At 46.4% G+C, this 21,058-nt stretch overlaps 1 protein-coding gene across 2 annotated transcripts in view; it reads left to right on the top strand.

Moving 5' to 3' along the window:
• Positions 1-17,306, top strand: part of LOC135913844 (glutathione S-transferase Mu 1-like) — a 29,206-nt gene extending 11,900 nt beyond the window's left edge. Inside the window, exons 2-4 of one of the 2 annotated variants that reach the window (XM_065446544.1) lie at positions 8,725-8,938; positions 12,507-12,702; positions 17,004-17,306. In XM_065446544.1, the coding sequence (XP_065302616.1) occupies positions 8,725-8,938; positions 12,507-12,702; positions 17,004-17,191 (598 nt within the window). In that variant the 3' untranslated portion in view covers positions 17,192-17,306. Of the gene's footprint in view, positions 1-8,724; positions 8,939-12,506; positions 12,703-16,999 lie in introns of both variants that reach the window. The other variant, XM_065446543.1, reaches the window with a different exon arrangement.
• The last annotated feature ends 3,752 nt before the right edge of the window (positions 17,307-21,058 follow it).

Raw genomic sequence — 21,058 nt, 5'->3', positions numbered from 1 at the left:
ACGCCATGGTGCGTTGTATAAGCCAATAAGAGCATCTCTAGCCTTTTGACCAAGGTTTGCAAGCGCAGAGTATGTGATGCCATCGTGTCCTGGTGACGAAGATCGCCTGCACGCAGCAAGCGCGGCCTCCAGTTCTTCGATGGAGAAATCAGCGTCTATACGAGGATCTCGGAAGCAAGGGGGCACAATGGGAATTGGTGCGCAAGTTGAATACGTGAGCGACGGACCCGCGATCCTTGCGCAGTAATCTTCGGCTACCTCGACTTCTCGGCGTCCTTGATGTTGTTGATGTTGGCGTCCTTGACGACGCTGTTGAGGAGTTGTTCGAAGTCCACGGATTGTTCTCCAGACAACCGACAGAGGTTTACGCGGGTCGAGAAACTCGCAAAACGATTTCCAGCGTTGATTTTGCAGTACAGCAAGGCGACGGTGAATTTTCTTCTGAATGCGTCTGGCCTCTTTAAGGTCGTAGAGTGATTTAGTCCGTCTGTACCGTCACTCCGCACGCCGGCGGATTGTATGGAGGCTCTGTATTTCCGAATCAAAATCTGTGTATTTCTCAAATGGCCCAAATGAGCGCATAGCGTCCTGCATAGCCTTGGCGATCTCAAATTTTAGTGTGGACGAAATGCCTTCGTGGCATGCGTCTTCCCTAAGTGGTTTAAACACAGGCCAATCGATAGTTTGTTTAAAATTTGATGGAACGGATTTGGTGAGGCTTTTTATCTTCAGGTAGCTAGGACTGTGGTCGCTTCCGTGGGTGTCTATATCTGCGAACCAATGGACACAGCGAGTGAGGCATCGCGAAACATGCTAAGTCTCAACAACGACTGTACGTCCGGCCGCGCAGAAACGTGGGACTTCCATCATTTAGACAACAAAGTTCATGATCGCAAGCAAAGGACACGAGGTTTCTTCCTTTGGAATTTATCTTCTTGCTTCCCCAAAGTGAATGATGCGCGTTGAAGTGCCCAACAACAATCCATGGACCAGGTGTCGCATTTATAATGTCACTCAGTCTCTGCCTATCGAAACTACTTGATGGAGAAAAGTAAGCGCCCACTCAAGTAAACGCAAGTTTTTGTTTTTTCACGGTCAAACACACATACTGATTAGTGTCATGTGGCCGTACTGGATGAACAACGTAAGTCAGTTCACACCGTATGTAGATGATCACTTTGCTAATGTTAGTTAAACTGCTTCCTTTACCTTATAGGGCGCTCTCCAGAAATTACGCTTCAAAAAATTTAACACACGACTACCGTTCGTTGCCACACTCTCTATATGGTCATTCCAAAAATATTTTTCAAAACCACGCCTAAGTACTCATAACTGCTTACCTGAATCAATTATTCAGTGTGTCAAGTTATTTGTGACAAGCAGGGTACCCTCTTCTTAGTCAAGTGAACGACAATGCACTAGTTTCATTTCATGCCCCACCTGACGCAACACATGGTCACTGTCAGAACGTCACTTTGTAAGATACTTTAGTCGGCAGCGGACGTAATGGGGTGGTATATGCAAATATCATTTGCATACAGGTGTGAGTGGAAGGATGTTTCCCTATGTCGTTTATTAATATCACAAATAACGGGGGTGTCTTCATCATAATTTACGTCATGTGTAGTAAGAAGGGCAGCTACATTACTCTTCATTTAACTTTTTACATCCAGAGATTTTTCTGGTTACATTTTAGTTCGTCACCTAACGTGCTCAGATATGTAGCCTCTGCTTGTCTCATTTCTTTGTTTATTGATTCGTGTAAATCTTTCATCCTAACATGTTGGAATCCGGGCATGCGCAACATTTGCGATATAATCGGTGCCTTCTGTTAATAATTAATTAAACGTTGTGGTTCATCCTTGGCTTATCAGTGTCGTGGGGAAAATGCGATGCGTGAGGTGACGTGGATTTGAACCAATGACAACAGTGTAACTTTAAACAAACGTCAGACAGAATTTACGTCAATCTCTGAGGTGTGTCGTCGTAATACTGGTAGAAAGCGGTCGAGTTCCAGAGATAGGAATAAGTAATCTGCTTTATCATAAAAAACACGTTTCGTGATGGTGGGCCTTTTTGGCGCATAGCAGCATACGTTGATTATCCAGTAGCCATTTCTTTGTTGCTTGTTCCAGGAATTGCAGTGATGCTGGACACAAGATCTCAATCGTTACAGAGAAACAGATCTTGTACGCTTCCCTTAGCTGATTCTAACCTTGTTCGCACTGGAACGAGGAATCCGCTTTTATCAGCTCGCAAAATGCTGTGGAGATGAGAGACTAATTATTCTTTGGTTTAAAACTTCAATATTTAGTATGGGGGAAGCTAGTCACCACCAAAAATAATATATGTCGTGTTTAACGAAAGCAGTGCGTCATTGAATTCAAAGAAACGCCCCGGTGACCTGCAGTTTGGAGGCCTGTAAGACGATCCAATTGCTACGGAGGGGCCGTTTACTTGCATCAGTTTACACCGGACCGTTCCAGGAAAGGCTGCTTTTCACCTTGAAGGGAGTTCTGCTCACACAGCTGCGGATCAAAACAAAAAATACTCCCACCGTGGATGTTGCGGTCTTTTCTCCATACACTGTAGTCTCATGAAAATATTTCGTTATTGTAGTCTGATGTATCTAGCCATGTTTCTGTGCCAATCGTTACATGAGATATTTTCAATTGCAGGAGGGGGTTCAAAGGGATGTTATTTTTTAAAAATATTTTTTAGAGTTCGACAATTCGCAACAATGAGATTAAGCTTATGTGCTGTCTTCTGAGATGTCGTGAACTGTGATGGCTATCCGTCTCTTCTACGTCATCAGTACCGGCATTATACTTGTGCATTTTTTTCCTATTTTCGGCTTACTGAAGATAACTTTGAAGTCACTGCCACGTGATTCAGCGATATGAAACAAACTTCCTTCGCTCAAGCCGAACCTCTGTTTTTATTTTTCTTACAAAAACTTGCACCCTTTCTGGCATATATTGTCCCAGAAACTAACCCTTCTGACGTGACTTTCTTTTAACACTGCGTTTCCTGTACGTGTCACGTACAGCACGCTCATGTCAGTGTGATATATATCGTCGTCCAAGGAAAGTAGAGGTTGCGCAGCATTCAGAAAAGGCACGCAATCTAGGCGACTATTGTTTGGCGAGATGAACCCCAAAGAATGTAAAATATTTTAGAAATCATTCCGATACCAGAAATCTTCCGAAATTTATGAATGTTTCCGTCTATCGAATATACCTGCAAGGTCCTTATACCTTTCTCAGCCGTTGCAACGACGCGTTCATTATAGCGAAACAAGTTTTTTTATTAAAGTCGTATTGTCGCTCTGTCTCCAGCGAGACCATTCGATGGCGAGTTTGATTATTCATGATTATTACTTTTCACATTCACAAACAATTGCATGAGGTCATCTATGCTAGAACAAGTTATAACGTGTAAGAACATGTTATTTTGTTCCGTAATTAATGTTCTGCAACAAAATTCTTACATATGTAATTACTCGGGCTATTGCAGAGGTCACAAACAAAAAACATTTGCAAGCTTTATCTCATTTTATTTAAGGGTGACGGCTGCTTTCCTAGCTTCGCCTGCTCTCTGCCTTTACGAAAAGCGCATTGCCACGATCCTAGGACGGCTTCTGAACATTGCTGGGAACACCTTTGAAGGCACGCCCCCTCACGTCGTGGATCACGCACAGGTAAAAAGCGTCGCCTATTTTTGCTGCAGTTGTGCAACCACTAAGATCAAGTGCACTGCCGCTATAAACTGGGAAGTATCGCGTACAGATTCGACAACTGCGGACCGTTCTCATTGTCGCGCTTTGTGACGTTTTTTGTACGAATCCAAGTGCAGGCAACGCTGATACAGCCTTCATAGAAGGGGACGCGACCTCTGCAAAAGCACGTGAACGACGCCCTTCGAAACAAGCAGTTGCCTTATCTTAGGTGTGCGTGGTAAGAGTTGGAGATTGTGCTTCAAATTGGGAGGGGCGTTGCCCGCACAATGGCACGGCTGGCGGACTTAGCAGTACGAGATAAGAACGGCGCCACTACGCGAGAAAACATTTAACGCAGGAATCAGCTGAGAGCTTCTTTATGGGCAAGATAACTGGTTCATAATTTTTGCCCCTAACATAGCAATCGTCATATTGCTTATCTGGCGCACAAGCATTCTCCTATCGCGGTTTTGATCACGCGATGCTTGTGTAGAATGTATATTTTCTCAAGGTGACAGTTCGGCTGGGACAGTTAGGTAATAACATTTTAAATAACAATATTGTAATGCTAAGAACCCGGCAAACATTACAACAGCCGTTTCGGAGATTTTTTTTTCGTTCTAGTAATCTCTTCTGACCACTAGCATTCGGTTCTGTTCAAAAACACGAGACGTTACAGGCACCTTTACAGGCACAGAATAGCTTACAATGGCCTTCGTCTTGCGTTCCTAACAATTGTGGTTTGCTGGATCTGAGGTAACATAACCAAGCGGTGCTGCAAGAAATGCTGGGGCGGAGAAGTTGCTGCCCTCGATTTCCAGGCTAGACTCGCTTGTATCTACATTCACCCATTACGAAATCTGTTCAACATCACTATTAGCACTCTACTGATACGGCATGACTGGGGTTTTTTTTCGCGTATTTATTAAAGTCGGTGGTCGGTAGCGGACAGAAATTGCGAGGCGCTTTTCGCGGCACTTGGTCGCCTCCTTGCAACCGCACATGCAGTCGTGGCAGTGCGCCTGTACGTGTATCGAAGTGCCGGCGTATATTCGTATATCGTTCCATGGTCGAGGCTGCGCTGATCGCGTGAAGAAACGCAATAGGCCCTACAGGCGAGCGAGATCACATGCTATCCAGAAAGGACACCGCCAGCGCAGTCGGGTTACTGCTGTCCGTGCAGATCCGGTGCCGCAGCGTGTTCGCACGTCCCACGTCCCCTGCAGAAGCTGTTCACTCTGGTTTTGCCTGGAAACCAGACGCCAAGCGCATCAACAACGCTTCAGCCGCATCAGCAAATTACGCTTCAATTGCAAATTTCAGTTCACCGTGAAGCTCGTTAAGCCGAAAAATATGTGATGACGATATTCAGTTGCCGGCTACATTAGGTTTTTGCCCTAGCTTACCGCAACTTCGTGTAGGTTGACAGTACCTACTCGAGGGCAGTTCATTGTTTAGTGCTAACGGGTTAGACTGCGTTGTGGAATAACCAGACTAGTAAGTTTTTATAACATTTTCTGTGCCAAAACTGGTCAAATGTGCGAAAATAAATAGAAGTACGTGACGTCCCACGGACGTGCAGACAATGATTTCGGAGCTAAGTTTACTAAAGGGGAAGGTGTTCCTTCGGATTCAAGGAATAAATATATTTCAAGTTAATAAATAATAGCTTTGAGACCATTCGAGCATCGCAAACTGGTTCTCTGCTGGCCACTGCTAACTCTGTAAACGTGAGAGTAATTTTGGCCTGAGTTTTAAAGTGGCCCAGTTGATCCGCAAGCCGACACTGTCCAGAATGGGAATGCTTGCTTCGTATCATTACAAAAATTTAGACGTTAGCTGGGACTGAAATGAAATCATACCACCTGCTTCAATTCGCAAGTGCCAAAATTTAGAGACGGTCAATTGGAGAGCTTTTTTTCCAGCTACTTACTCATTACAGCGCTCGCAGATATTATGCAAAACTAATATAATCACTGCTTGGCTAACAACTGAACGTTGAATTATCTGTAGTTACTATGGCTCTGATTAATTTGACATTTTATTTACCTGAGCATTCCATAATTGGAACCTGCGTGCTCCGACCTTTAAGACTCAGTAGGAATCCTGAATTCAACTTCCGGTACTCGGTATTCGTGCACATTTGTGGCCCGAGACAAGGATATTTGTCATACCGAATAGAGATTGTGCTGTTCACAATAAGGGATCTTCGTGGCAAATCGCGTGTAGATGGCGAGGGACCCATTTGGGGCGTCTTGTCTATTCCGGTTTCGTTTTATTTTGGACCATAAAGTTGTTGGCAATATTATAGTGCCTAGAATCACTCACATGTTATGTTTCGATGAGGCTTGATATATTTTGTGGCTACCGAAAAGGATGCCAACGTGGAATTAACATGGGCTTTATTTCACTGCAACAAGAAGGGCGGAGAAGAGATAACCAAACACAGGCACCAAAGCCAAATGATACTTTAGGCTCTGAACGAAATCCTCTTAGCGAAGGAAGTTTCAAACGAAAATAAAATTACGGCTTCCTGGTTTCTAACACGCCTAAACGAGCGCTATCTATGCATATGCTCTTTTAGTGTTTTGCAGCTATGATATTTAGGTGTATCGCCTCCTTTTCGGTACCCAAGCTTCCCATTTTGTCGCACTTAAGAAACAAAAATAAATGGGGTGGAGTCGGAAGCAGCCACATCACGTTTTCTAAACGCTTTACCCATGTCTGTATTCTGTCCGATGATTAACCAGACTCGGCTATGCATAAGCGAAGTATGTGAAGCCTTGCGGTGTTTCAGTTCGGCGCAGATTCGTTTCGCGCGTCTTGAACGTTTCCGTTGTTTACTGCTTTCAGTCGGATCGAACTATGCAAACTCGCGAATTCGCTTTTCTTTTATTCTTAGTATGACGTCGCAAGTCGGCGCCCTGTCTGTCCTGTATTTCTTTTCGTATTGCGCAATTTCTTGAACAGAAAGTTGTGCACCTTCGAAGCTTTGGTAAATTGCAAAGGCCTTTCTAAGAATTTTAGTTCTGAGGGCTCGCCTCGACCAACGTCTGAGAAATTCGTTTCTCGAAAGTGTTACACATTGTGCATTTCCACAGAATTTTATTTCTTGATGGCATAGTTCGTTCCTCAATTACAATATATCCCTCAAATTTAGCCAAGAATCCGAGATGCTCAGAAACAGCTAAAGGTTTTCACGGCCGGATTTGCTTAGTCGAACTGTTTAATTTAGTTTATTAGTGTGGCCAAATAGTGTACAAGCCTGTTAATTTAACTCACACTGAGAGGCGGTAAAACGACACTGTCTTTAACGGTGAACTATCAGGTCTCTTATATGCATAATTTCTTACTAGTTTTTTTTTTCACATTGATAAGTAATAATTACAAGCCGCCGAACTGGAACCTCGGTGCTACTAGCAGCGCTTGCTGGTGCCCCAACGGTCTTTTGCAACTACTTGTTTCTTTGCCTCGTTTTCTGACTTGCTCTGGTGATTAGCTGGTTATGGTAACCTTTGGCGTAGCTATGAACCAGGTAGGACACAGCTGCTGCCGTTAACGGCAATGTCAACGTTTCCTTTATGCTGTTGTACGAAATACTCAACGTGAAGCTTTCTGGTCCCCGTTCTACCCGAATGTAGCCGTCGGCGAGTAGATCCTTCAGTCCCAAAGTCCAGCAGCTTTCACCACTGGTTAAGCCCGATCCACCAGCGGTAGCTAGTCTCGCAAACTTGATCTGGACAGGGCTGCTCCCCCTGGTCTTGGGTAGGATTGGGGATTGGCGCTAGGTTGGGAGTATTGTGGAATCCCCAGGGCTGCATGGTGTAAGGCGTATTCATTGGACAGTAGGTATATATATATATATATATATATATATATATATATATATATATATGGGCATAAGTCCCTAGTCTTCGCCTATTCTTCGTAATGGTTATGTGCCACTGCGACAGAAGCGATAAGCACTGCTGAAATGTACTCTGCACACGTGTGTCGTACTTCTATGTGCGCATACCTCTCGTCAGTTTCGTCCGTTCACAAACACCGCACATCGCCGCCTTTCTCGTGACATCGCTGCGTCGACGTGAATTTGCGTGATGTGCTGTTTGCATTTAGGCATAGCTTGCGGACGGTGTAGCACGTAAACATCGAGTGACATTAAAGTTGGGACCTGTGCGATGCATTAGGCATAAAGGTTGAGTGTGATTGCCTTGTTGCATGTGACAGCAATCTACACAGTTCCATGTTAAGCATCTTGTTGTGTGGCATTTAATTAAGATTGACTAAAGCTTCGCTTTCTAGCTGTATAGATTCGAATATGTCTTGAATCTTTCTTTGTTTTTAACGTAACTTCAAATAATGCATGCATTTAGAAGGGCTATGAATTGCGCTAGTTCTTGTGTACGTATTCTACTTGCGCTAAGTACTGTAACACGAATCGAGGACGAAGCGGACACGAGGTGCGCTCCCCTGTGTCACCTCGTGTCCGTTTCATATCCTGTGTTCGTTCCGCCCACGTCGCGTCTTCCAGCATTTGGCGCAAGAAAAATGAATGCAGGCATAGTTGGCGTACCCTTATAGCTTACCTTAGCACATATTGTCTCGCTGCCTAAACCGAACGCATGCGTTCGCTTTCGTTATTTCCTTCGAAGTGGGTGTTTGTGTGCCTACCTATAAACGGGTTTGCATTGACAATGAATGTGCTCCTCACAATATCGAACATAGGTGACATTGCGCTCACGAGGACATCGCGTTAGATTGCATATGCTTCCATAGCACTAGACTATGGCTGCTTTAAATGTTTTGCGAGTAGTACAAGGGGCTTTGAAGAAGAAAAGAACCATGTCGGAATTAATCATAACTGCGGATGTTGCGAGATTGATCTAGTTTCGGGACGCGCGGAATGGATGTGTGCAAGAACACGTCGATAGTTGTCGGAGCCCAACCGACTTTCATGTAAAGAAAATCGGGGAAACCATCCTAAGCATTTTCCCACCGTAATGCAGGTATTGCTACGGCGATGGCCCGGAACCCAGCCGGGACGAGTGGCTGGCGGTGAAGTACAAGCTTGACCTGGACTTCCCCAACCTGCCGTACATCATCGACGGCGACGTGCGGATGACTCAAAGCCAGGCCATCCTTCGCTACCTGGGACGCAAGCACGGCTTAGCACCAAAGGACGAGGAAACAGTCCGCAGGGTTGAAATGCTCGAGCACCAGGTGATGTGTGGCAGGGAGTAAACCACCGAAAAACGGTTTCTTGGTCAAAGAGTATTGAAAGAGAAATATTCTTCGCCTCACACCTGGCACACCTAGATTCCGGATGTCGATCGAGCTTGTGTTAACAGGAACGGTGTAATCAAGGGCGGGCTACGACAGCGGTAGCTCAATTGTGCGGTCCAAACACCTCAGCACCGGTGGGACAGCATTGTCGGATGTGGTGTACAGTTGCTGCAACAAAAGTCGCAGCTCAGCGTGCCAGCGAAAACAGTCGAATCTGAACACGCAGCCCCTGTGCATATATTCCTACTGGTGTCTCGTCTTGAAGCGGAGAGCGCCTCTCGCGGCGGGATGGGCGTTGGCTACCATAATGTTTTTGGGAGGGTCATTCGTGTGGCCGTCATTGCATCCACGAGGCGTCGTTTGCGTTAATGCGTTGCCATGCGCATTCTGCCAATGTTGAGTGTGTTCACCATCTTATGATCCCAGGCACAGAATATTCGATGGAGGGCCACTTATTGTTACTTTTCTTTTTTTGAGCTGAAAACGGCATCGATGCCGCTTTAGTGGTTCTAAATCCGCGCTGTCCCCTGGGGCAGGCGGTGACCTTCTGTAACGAGTAATTTTTCCGCGCAAGTTTTGTGAAAGACGACTAGTGTGTTTGGGACAAACGCGCAATTACTGGAAAATAAGAACTGTAAGTGGCAGGACATCGGCTATTCAGTAATTACAAAATATTACAAGGGAATATCTGACGTTTGAAGCATAAAGGTAGAGGCCTGCGAATATTCTAGATTTCGAATACAAATAGCATTTTCAGTTCGGTTCCTGCTCGAGTGGAGAATCTATTGTTCGAAATTCTCGACTATCCGTTTCTCCTTAAATAACATAAGTAACGTTTATTGAACTTTCGGAGAAGAAAACGCCAATACCAGTACAAGTGTTGACTATTCCGAATGCATTTGCTGAAGGACAACAGCAGTTCTTGCACTGTCACCAATCGCTCGGAGGCCGCGCAGGCCACACGCGTTATAATTCCCCGATTCAATAAGAATGGCTCGTTTTTAGGTGGCCCACTTATTATTCTCGATTCGGTCCAAGTTTTTATATAACCAGTCTCGGCCTGCTCGCAACAAAGTAAAACAATGTGCGGTGTTGTGGTATCGTGTGTTTCTCCAACAAGCGCAGCACTGTTCGCGGGCCTGATGACCCATGGGTCATCGCGGGCATTGCATTTATAGATCATTCAACTGAAAGGAATTCACAAGCTACTCAGTTAGCTGTACGCCCACTTGTGAACTGCGTTACGCACGTTTATGGTGTGAGCCTTTTTGAAACCACTGCTCGGATTCTTGATATTTAACTTCAATTTAAAGATAGTCAAATATTCTGTGTTCCGTTTTATATATGAAGGTCTTTTCTTTCCAATGTTGCTTTCTAGAATTTAATATATTTGGAGCACCTCTTATCAATAGCTGACCAATTTGTCATAGCTTATCGGTAGTTTTATTACTGAGCCCCACTGTAGAATAAGAGCCACCTCTTGCACATGCACGGTTGCGACGGAGCATTGCAGTGTATATTGCGTTACGTATAACTAAACGCAACATAGATGGCACACATGTAACCGACAAAAAGTAAGCAATTAATGTTCAGTGAGTGCTTTGGCCTGCGTTAATGCGTACATGTTTCTGGCTAAGAATATTATTTTGTCTTAGACTCCCCTGTAAGATACAATCCTCAGTATTTTTTCCATCACAATATTTTCACGAATTTCACATTCAATTGGCCACGTACGGATTGTTTTCTACAACGTTCACGCAAATGTCCGCATTGTACAAAAAAAGGACGAAGTGGATGCGATACCTGCAATCAAGACAGCGTAGTTTGCGAATGCGCGAAATTGTGTAGAGTGCAGTTGACATTTGGAGGCGACCAGCTGAGCCATAGAGCGACAACACAAATAACGATGGAACAAACTAAGCATTCCGTTAAGAAAGCTGAAGATGCAAATGTGCGTAAGACAGCAGACGGGCGTATGTAAAATTCGGTCCCAGCGTTCGCGTCCTCGGCATAACTGAGCCAGCGAGCACAGCGAAGGATGAAAGAACGAACGCAGAGCCCAGCGGGTGATGAAAGACGGCGAAAGCGAAGAGAGCGCAAGGAGGAAAGCGGAGGTGGGTGCAGCGAAACCAAGAGGCGAAAAGTGGAAGGGGACGCTATGGCGAAAGAGTCGGAAGAAAAGCGCACTCCGGTGACGATGGCCCCATGATGGCGCCACAGTAGCGTGCGTCGTCTGTTCACCGATGACGCCACCGATGCCATACATGGAAACAAAGCGCTGCTAGTGCGAAGGTCTGTCTTTGGCGGCGGCTGTGAACCGCGCCCACGCGTCACCCACGCGCTGCCTCTCGCAAACTCCCGGTTAGCAAGACAGTCGCACCACACTTCGCTTCGTTTACCACGTACCACACGAGACGGATTGTCTGCGCCAGCCAATATATCACGAAATAAAAATACTTATAGAGCTGCGCTCCAATTTCACGTTAGGGAGTACCGTAATCGTCGGTCAATATTTTAATAGGGACGGAGTGAGAACATAAGCATCTTTAAAAACTACAGAAGAGAATAGGTTTGGGCATGTCGGTTATTCATCTTCGATGGGGGCGAAATGCGAAAACACCCGTGTACTTAGATTTAGGTGCACGTTAAAGCACCCCAGGTGGTCGAAGTTTCCGGAGTCCTCCACTACGGCGTGCCTCATAATCAGAAAGTGGTTTTGGCACGTAAAACCCCATAATGTAATGTAAATGTCGGTTATTCATCGCAAGGAATGTAACATAGCGCCCACGCGTCACCTTGTCCTGTTTCAACTTGGCCCTCGTCAATACTGCGCTATGTTACATGCATCTTCAACAACTACTCATATGCCATAACCGATATAGCATGAGGACTGCCCTGATAGGGTACACCAGTGCCTCCTGATATCGCTTCTATGCGTTGCATGACCCGCCCAAGCCTATTTCTCAATGTCAAATCATTCAATATAATCTTGAGACTAAGAGCAAGCACTGCAGTTGGACAGATTGTGTAACTCGTAGAACAGATGCCAGGTTGGCCAACATCATGACAATTTGCGCTAAAGGATACACGGCAGAAAGCAGTAGGCATTTAGGTGGTTGGATACGGTCAACAAATGTGTAACAATTAGCTAGAACTCTTTTAAATACCACGATGTGCACAGCAAGGATGGAAAGGTACGACAGAGAAGCACTCGTCTCTGTCCTGCCTTTCCGTCCTACTCTGCTCTCGCGCTGTGCACGTGGATTACCAGCTAGCCCGTGGTCTCGGACCTTAAACACCGGAGAGATAACTGGAGACTTACGGAAGGCCTCCGGCCTCTAGCGGACGAAAAGGCTAAAATGATGCATTAATGTGTTGGCTTTCCGTCCAGCTTTCATTAATAGTTCATTTTAGATTTATTTAAGCAATTTACGAATGCAAAGGAAACGGTTATCCTGATTAACCGTTTTGGTTGTCACCCGCGTTGTCCTTCTCCGAATCACAGGCCTCCGACATCGTGTGGGCTGCAGTGCGCGTCTGCTACAGTCCCGACTACACTGAGGAGATGCGGGTGCAGTTCCTTGTCGACATCGCCGACAAGCTGCGCCAGGTCGACACCTACCTGGAGAAGCACGGGCCATTCGGCGCAGGGAAGAGTGTCACATACGTGGACTTTCTCCTCTACGAGGCTCTCCAGGTACGTTGCTGCAAGATCAGCACCGATGTTTGAGTGAAGATTTAGACGGAAAGGAAACACATTTGATAATTTTGTTTCATTGAGGCGTTTCCTAGTGAATCGGATATAAATGACGGGGAAAATAATGCGGAAGTCACCTGGAAAAGAACCATCCGCTTTGTTACCGTAGGTTGGGAAAGGGGAAAGGGAGATAATGGGGGGAGAAAGACTGACATTGACCCTTACCTAAAGCGCGAACCACCGACGCGACCCAAAGAGGTGCAGGACGTGAGCGCTGTACGGCGACACGAGCCTCCTTGCTTAGGGTGCAGTCTGAGTTCTCCGCGGTGCAGGTGAAGATGCGATTGTAGCGACTCGCCCAACTAGCAATACGGTTCCTCGTAAAAAATAAAGAACATGCATGGGAGAAAGCATGGCAGTGTCAGAGTAGTTCCAATAGAGCATATGAGCTTAAGAAGCACATTAGCGCATTGATCGCCTTCTGGGGTGACGCCCGTGTAGGCCAGAAGTACAAGATCGCCCGCTCTGAAAGGGGCCGTTCATCTGTGCGAACCTGCGCTATGGCAAGTGACTTCCACTGCGTGTTTTGATAGCAATGAAAGCGATGGTCGCAGTAAACGTATCACCCTCATTTCTCTTGTGACCGCTTTTATATTTTTTTTACTTGTGCGTTCAATTTTTCACCCTCCCCAGAGTAGTCAGTTCCATCAGGGTTACGAGGTCAAAGTGGTACAATCGATTTCATGATATTCTGTTTGATTCCGTAGTGTCCACGAACTGATCACAGTACGACGTAGCTATGTAGGACCATTCAACCATTCACAAATGAACTTCAGCAACAGGCCGCTTAGTAACGGATTCACTTGAATAATCTGCTTTCCTTGAGCAACAAATGGTTACATCGGCTGACAGCATGAAAGCGAAGGCAGAACTGATTCAGGTTGTGATAAGCGGAAGCGAATGCGATAATCGGGGCACAATTGGTGCCGCCGACGAAAATTGAGTGACCTTAGTTGCGTTTTATTTATATCCATGATGATGCTAATTTTTTCGCATACCCTTTGAAAAGGGGCTATGACATATAGTCACCTTCCCTGCATGGTATATTATACATCCTTTACTTTCTAGCATTTTTCTATAATCTGAATCTTTTTTTTTTCTCTTCAACACTTTTGTCTCACACCGCTAATACATGCCTTTAACGGATCCGATCGTACCAATCAATTGCCTGTTCTTTCCACCAATGCTGCAGACATCTCTTGCTTATCTCGACTACCAAAGTGAGAAAAAAAAACTCTGCAAATGACGTCCATCGGTGAAACATTTCAGTTTCTAAGATTATGTATTTTTGGCGCTTTATCTTACCAGCAATGTTCGTTCTACGGTAATGATTGCAGATAGTTTCAACACTGCTGATCAGAAACAACTGAGCCATTCTCTCAGCTTCCATTTACACCTATATCTACGGCCCTGGCAGGCCAAATTAAGAGTTCAAAATGGGATTGTATAGACCGCATGTCCTATCTGTCGCAACAACCTGCAAATTAACAATATCGAAGGCAGAGTGCGCACGTAACGGCCAGGCAGTCGTCCGAACGCCGACGACTTCTCTCTGTAGCGGACATCTACACGCAAAATGTTCAACGTTCAGTGATTGAGTTCATTCGTGTTCTCCAACCAATTTCGCTGGAACGATGCCCAGTACGAAGCCGCATTTACAGCATTCAAAGATAGGTCTGGCGTGGCTTGCATGGACATTTATAACAAAAATAAGGATTTTAGGAATGCGTTCTTAAATGTTCCATCGACAACACCTAGTCCGCACAAAAACGCGTTCGTAAATTCGTTATTCTCGTTCCTAAATGTTCGTGCAAGCCGCCCCTGGAATACGTATTCACAATATTATGTGTAGTTTCTTAGAACGAAAGAAATCTGTTAAGTGACAGCAAGGTATAGCACGGTGATCGAGCTCCTAAAACGCTGTTATAACGCACGGATGAGACATGGCACGACACAAGCGAAGCAACTACTGCTACGAAGCAGGAATATCTTCCTGCACGTACCAGGCGTGTCGCAACGCTGGATCGATAAGGAAAGCCGTGCTAGAAGCGCACTTGGGTGGTTTGCGAGATTAGCCTATCGGAAAACCATGGGCTTTTGGCGCCTAGTAAAACGATTATATATAGTTACATTTACGTTTACTATCGTTTCCGATAACACCACTATGCGCACCAAGACGTAATATGGACACCGCTCCTCAGCAGGAAAGCTGTGTACTCGAGTAAGCCTGGTGTCAGCAGCGGAAGCCAGAATACTGCCATGTGTTCCCTGCCTAGCCAAATGAGTGGTGCGAGGCGTTTCCCATTGGCTTGATCATTTTTGCAGCCAAGCTCACTGCGCCTCTGCAAAGACCTTCTATCCTCCCACGCGCTCGCCGCGCGTGCGCCGTCTATTCCGGGACAGCACGACGACACGAACGTGCCACGAGTGTCGTTATAACCGCTTTCGCTATAAAAACTGACAGGTCGGCCATAAATCACCATAGATAGCTGAAGCAGTCTAATTTCTCCATCCAGCGATCCCCACTACCGTTTTCTTTCATTGGATGACCTCATTATTCCTGCGAGTTTCTTCATTTCATCATACCATCTAGTTCCCTGTTGTCCTAGAGTGGGTTTCCCTTCTTTTGGCACTCATTGCGGAACTCCAATGAGCAACCGCCATTCTGCCCCTACATGGCCTGCTCACCTCGACTTCTTCCTTTATGCCAGGAGAATATCTCCTTGCTCTTTAAAAGGCCCCTAAAATTGGTCGCACAAATTTAGTAGACGCGTTGGGTACAGCTACAGTAAATCATTCGCACCACAATCTATGTGAAGCGTCTAGTACAGTGTTAAGAGAGCTACGAACGATTTCAAGTTACCGTCCTTCATAGCCATGCATTTTCTCGACTCCTTCGCCGTGTGAGCGGGCCTAAGCTCCGCCTTCACTGGTTCTCCATCTCAATAGGACGTGCTGTCGTCTATTTCGGTTTGTCTTGAAGCCAGTGCGCGAAGCCTCTCCAACCTCTCCGCCAGCCGCCCGGCAGTTGACCCCAAGCAAGAGTTATTGAAGCAGCGTGCGTTGCGAGCATTCTGTCGCAGCGCTGAACGTATCCCGTATTCTGGTAACCACAGGCGACCTGGGCGTTTTGAAGGACGGGTGGAGGTGTAAACTAAAGTTGAGGAAGGACCTTTAGCATAGGCGTACATGAGCGGCCTCATAGCTCTGTACGGCCCGTGGCGCAGTCTAACCTCTCAATGAGCTAATATAGCTCTAACCAAGTGTTCATCATTGTAAACGTCTGCAAAAAAAGGTGCTCATGATCACGCTCCTACCAAAACTTTACGCGGCCAGAAAAATAGAATACTCTAGGTTACTGCTACATTAGTTCTGTGTTGAGCTCTGTGTGCCACCAGTGGACTGCATCGTGCAAACCGTTCGCGCTTCCACTCATGCCTTGAAACGTAATGGACGCAAACGCTGGCGCCGATCGGATACCGCCACCCCGACACGCTGCAGCCACTCCGCTCATCTGCTGCCTTGCAGAGGGACACAATGTCGCTGCTTGACACATTGCCAGTCGTTGCGTATGCAGTCCACAGCGTAACAAGGACCAACCATGGTGCTCGTAAAAAGAAACATCGAGACAAACACTGAATTACTGCCGAGATCTCAACAAAAGAAGCACGTTGTAACACAAGCAGACTACACTTGCTGCGCCGGATGTCTTTAGTGTAGTGACAAATTGTCCTTGTGTATTCCCTTTCTATTTTCCCTTTTATAAAAACGAACTAACATTTCAACTAATTGGATCAACATTTATTCACCAAAACGCTTGAAAAGTTATTGATGAGACGCCCTGGGTAGCCAATGGGATAACTCGCACTAGTGGCCTCATCTGGTGAAGTCACGTCGCCTGATCCGGGGCAGCTTAAAGCTCAGCCGAGTGGCGTGCTGTGATCGGTAACGATGTACATTATTAAAACCTTGTAATAAATTTAACGCTTTAGGTGGAGCACTTAGATGCGTGAGATGATAATCAGACTAACAACTCAGTACATTTGTACAAAACCGTCACCATCGTATCAGGCTCCCCTCAAACTACGCCATTCTCTCCCCGCCTAAGTTACGCCCACCAGTCCTTCTTCCATGAGGGGTTCTTAACATTTTCTCGAGCTTCATTTTTATGCTTAAAGTTTCTGCCCGGTAGTTCAGTGTGCGGCGGTATCAAGCAGGCATTGTCACTGCTTTTCTCGCAGGTAGTCAAGACCATGGGCCCAAGCACCTTCCGCAAGGGCTTCCCTGCACTCGAGGAGTACTGTAAGCGTGTGGCTGCCTTGCCGGGACTCAAGGAGTACCTGGCCTCTGACCGTTTCAAGTCCTGGCCCTTCTGGAGTCCCCACGCCAAGGCTCTTGCGGCGCAGAACAAACCACCCGCCGACGACTGCTGAGCGAGTCGGTCGAGTGATCGGATCTCCTTTCCTTGCTGTGAGCTGCCTTGCTTGAAGAATGATGCACTGCCTTTTGCGTTTGCTGTTTAAAATAAAGTATTCTTGCTTTTCTCAACGATGTATCGTGAATTACTCGAGAGGCCGTGATGTAGTTCACTTTGTGCCTCCAATTTCTTGCTGGCGGTCGCTCCAACCGTATCGACTTTGTCCGATCATGGCTCACTCGGGGTTACTCTGGCTCAGGCATTTGAATCGAGAAGAGCTGTTTTTCCACGAGGTACCCGTGAAATCTCTGCATTGAGGCTTCATTCTGGTATGCTCCACTTGGTTATACGGACAGCCCACTATAACAGACAGTTCTCTCTCAGCGACTGCCTACCTTTCACGCAAGAAACCGGTTCGGGGGACTTCATCAAAGCGACCGCGCGCAGTGAGCATTCACTGTACGTATTCGGTCAAGAGATAGGGGCTGTAAACCAGTATGTGCTTTGTTTGACCAAGATTATTATTGGGACAGTGAAATACTTCCGTCGTTTTCAGAGTACTTACAGGTCGGTCGCTGCGAAACCCGTGCAATCGTTACATGGACGCTGTCATGAAGCCTTGATCTGTGAACTTGTTGACGCCGGAGGGTGGCAAGTTCACTGGAATGGAAAGCGTACAGTAAGGACATTAAAAAAAAGGCATGGCATATGTTCATGTTTGTGTCAGCACCAAACAATTATTGTGCTGGATAAAGAAAAATAACCAGCGGTAAATTACTCGCTGAGAAGGCAGATCAGCATACAGTGCAATGGAACTTTAGAAATAATGATACTGAAACGTCCGAGAACTTGGAGGGAAGAAAAGGGATCGAATCGTCGTTACGACGCATCACGGGTCACCGTAGGCGTCGAAGTTCTTATAGCGTCCACGCAATAATGGTTGCTTGTATACTGTCAAATGATCATGTTGCGGTCCAAAGCTCACGACACGGGGCCAAAGCGCGCTTGCAGCGAAAGCGAAACATTCTTCGCAGACATCCATGGAGACATGCAGTCGGTCGCTGCGAACCGTGCAATCAGTCATTGAGTCTTCATTCTGGTTTGCTCCATGGGCTTATACAGACAGCCAACTATAAGTACATCTTTCAGATAGTTTCAGAAGTTCTTGTAGCTTGGTTTAGGCACTATGTGCCTTCATTGTCCAAAATTGCAGAACCATTTTTACTTTTCTAAGTGAGCAAGGGTCTGCGAACACGCACAATCGCTAATAATTACAGCAGCTTAGCTGCCTGTCAAGGTGGCCAAATCGAAAGGCGCCAAGTGTCTCAACGCGCTGCCTGGCCCGCGAGAAATTCATAAAAGTGATCTTTGAAGCTTGTCGGTGAATGCATTTGTGGGGATGTCGCGGCTAGCGAAGGACGAATCCCAACATAAAAACGTAACGCTTCTTTATTCGGTGAACGATGTCAGCGGACGGGCATACTAACGCTACGTTCGTCACGGTAGCGGGTGGTAGAAGGCGGCTTCTATCAGCCAGGCAGCCTGTTCTTATAGCCACCGTCGGTGACGCATACCTCGGGTGACATGGTGGTGGCGCTATGCTTTATCGACCATGCAACCCAGCGTGCAGCTGTGGTATGCTTGGCCAGATGATAAGATGGAAGGGTGCGCAGAAATATGCGCGGTGTGTGTCGCCACATCAACCCCCCCCCCCCCCCCCCCGCGGAGTGGAGAGCCCTCAGGGCTTGAAAAAATCTGGGCAGCGTACGCGACGTCCGCTGCGCGTAGTGACGGAAGCAGGCTGCGATGTCGGCGGTCGTGGATGGACGTCCGTGGGTGTACTGGTATTCGCTGGTTCGGCGGAATCGGTGTAGGCCGGCTTCAGCCGGTCGATAGAGACGCGGACGGCGTTCCCTTTAATGCGCAGGGTGAAGGTTTTGTCGTCGCGACGGATGACTGGGTAGGGTCCGCTGTAAGGTGGCTGTAAAGGCCGGCGGACGGGCATACCAACGCTACGTTCGTCACGGTAGCGGGTGGTAGAAGGCGGCTTTTATCAGCCAGGCAGCCTGTTCTTATAGCCACCGTCGGTGACGCATACCTCGGGTGACATGGCGGTGGCGCTATGCTTTATCGACCATGCAACCCAGCGTGCAGCTGTGGTATGCTTGGCCAGATGATAAGATGGAAGGGTGCGCAGAAATATGCGCGGTGTGTGTCGCCACACATTCGTGGCGTAATGGTTTATCTGGCTTCTGTTCTTGGGGTACTGTGTTCGAGTACTGCCGTTAGAAAACTTTTAATATGTTTATTTATTTGTTTATTTATTTATATGCAGTGCTTTGCTGAAATTGATCAGTTTACAAATTCACGAAGACGGTAGAAGACAGAAGGACAAAGTTTAGGCAAATCCATGTACCACTCATCATACCCATGCTGGCTGAACCACCCCGCTTTCAACTCCCGTAGGCATTAGCGCCATAGTTCCTTCTAGTAATTATTGTATGGTACTCTCCCATGGCCCATACCGTCCTTCGTGCCTTAAGTTGCTCAAAAGAGGGCTTGCTCGGCGCTACGGACGCGGGAACCCGCGCTATTGTGTGATTTGCAAACGTATTTCCTGCAGTGATCAATATGTCCATTGCGTATATAGGTCAGTTCATATAGGCCAGTAGCTCATAATTCCTTTTTACATTGCTGTCTTGGGTAGTAAAAAAATGGCGTGGCAAGTTACGAGGCGCACAAAGCTCGTCGGATGCGTAAACCATAGCACGGGACAGAGTGTATGAATGGAATGACACTGCGGAAGGCTGCACTACAGTGTTAGTTTCGTACTGTCCACTTGAGGATATCAAAGGTGGGAAAGCTTCAGAATGCGGAATGTCAAAACGGAACACGTGGAGTGCGGGTGAAGGAACCTGAAGACAACGGGGCTATCTGTTTATTTTCTTCTTCATATTTGGTCCGCACTCAATATGTTTTATTCCCTATACCACTTCTATATAGATTTCGGATATTTGGAATGATTCTTTACTTCGCCAAGGCAAGCACTGAATTGCGTTGCCTTAACGACGAATGACTAAGTAGTGACACTTGTTATAGCCTTATCATTGGTCATCAGATTAACAGTATACTTCATTCGAAAAGTTTGCCGGTAAGCCGTCAACACACTTGCTGTCAGGGCTTAAAGTCTCTCTTCGGACGAGTGGGGGGCACATGTTGGGCGGCAACCACTATAGCGAGCGCAAATACACAAACGCTCATATATATATATATATATATATATATATATATATATATATATATATATATATATATATATATATATATATATATATATATATATATATATATATATATATATATCGGTGTGTGTGTGACGGCAACAAAAGTGCCGGCAGTGTCAGAAGATTTGACGTGCGTAGGCGGAATCGGCCTCGAGAGCCATCTTGTTTGTGCATCGTTGTCTCTCTTGTAAGTATTGTGAATATAGCGTTATTTGTGATTTCAGCAACGTAACAAATTGGCGAGAGGGGCCGGATGCGCACGAGAAACAACAACGGAACTCCGCAGTGGTCGTCACCTCGGACTGGACATGACGGACGAAGCAGCACACGGCATGGCGTGGCCTACACAACGCCTACAACCTCGACGGTTGTGCTGGCTCAGCCGAGGGATCCAGGAACATTCGGCCTTACCGACTACCTCGACGTGGAAGACTGGATCGCCAGGTATGATCCTGTAAGTGCCCACAGTAAATGGGATCCGACAATTTTGTTGGCTAACTTCGTCTTCACCCTACAAGGCACGGCGAACATGTGGTAAGACAACTGCGAGAAAGAGCTTAACGACTGGCACACGTGCAAACAGAAGCTGAGGAACTTCT

Source organism: Dermacentor albipictus, chromosome 5 (genome assembly GCF_038994185.2).
Source record: "Dermacentor albipictus isolate Rhodes 1998 colony chromosome 5, USDA_Dalb.pri_finalv2, whole genome shotgun sequence".
NCBI classification, from domain to species: Eukaryota; Metazoa; Arthropoda; class Arachnida; order Ixodida; family Ixodidae; genus Dermacentor; species Dermacentor albipictus.
The sequence above is the reverse complement of the archived record's forward strand: the minus strand, read 5'-3'. Positions and strand labels throughout refer to the sequence as shown.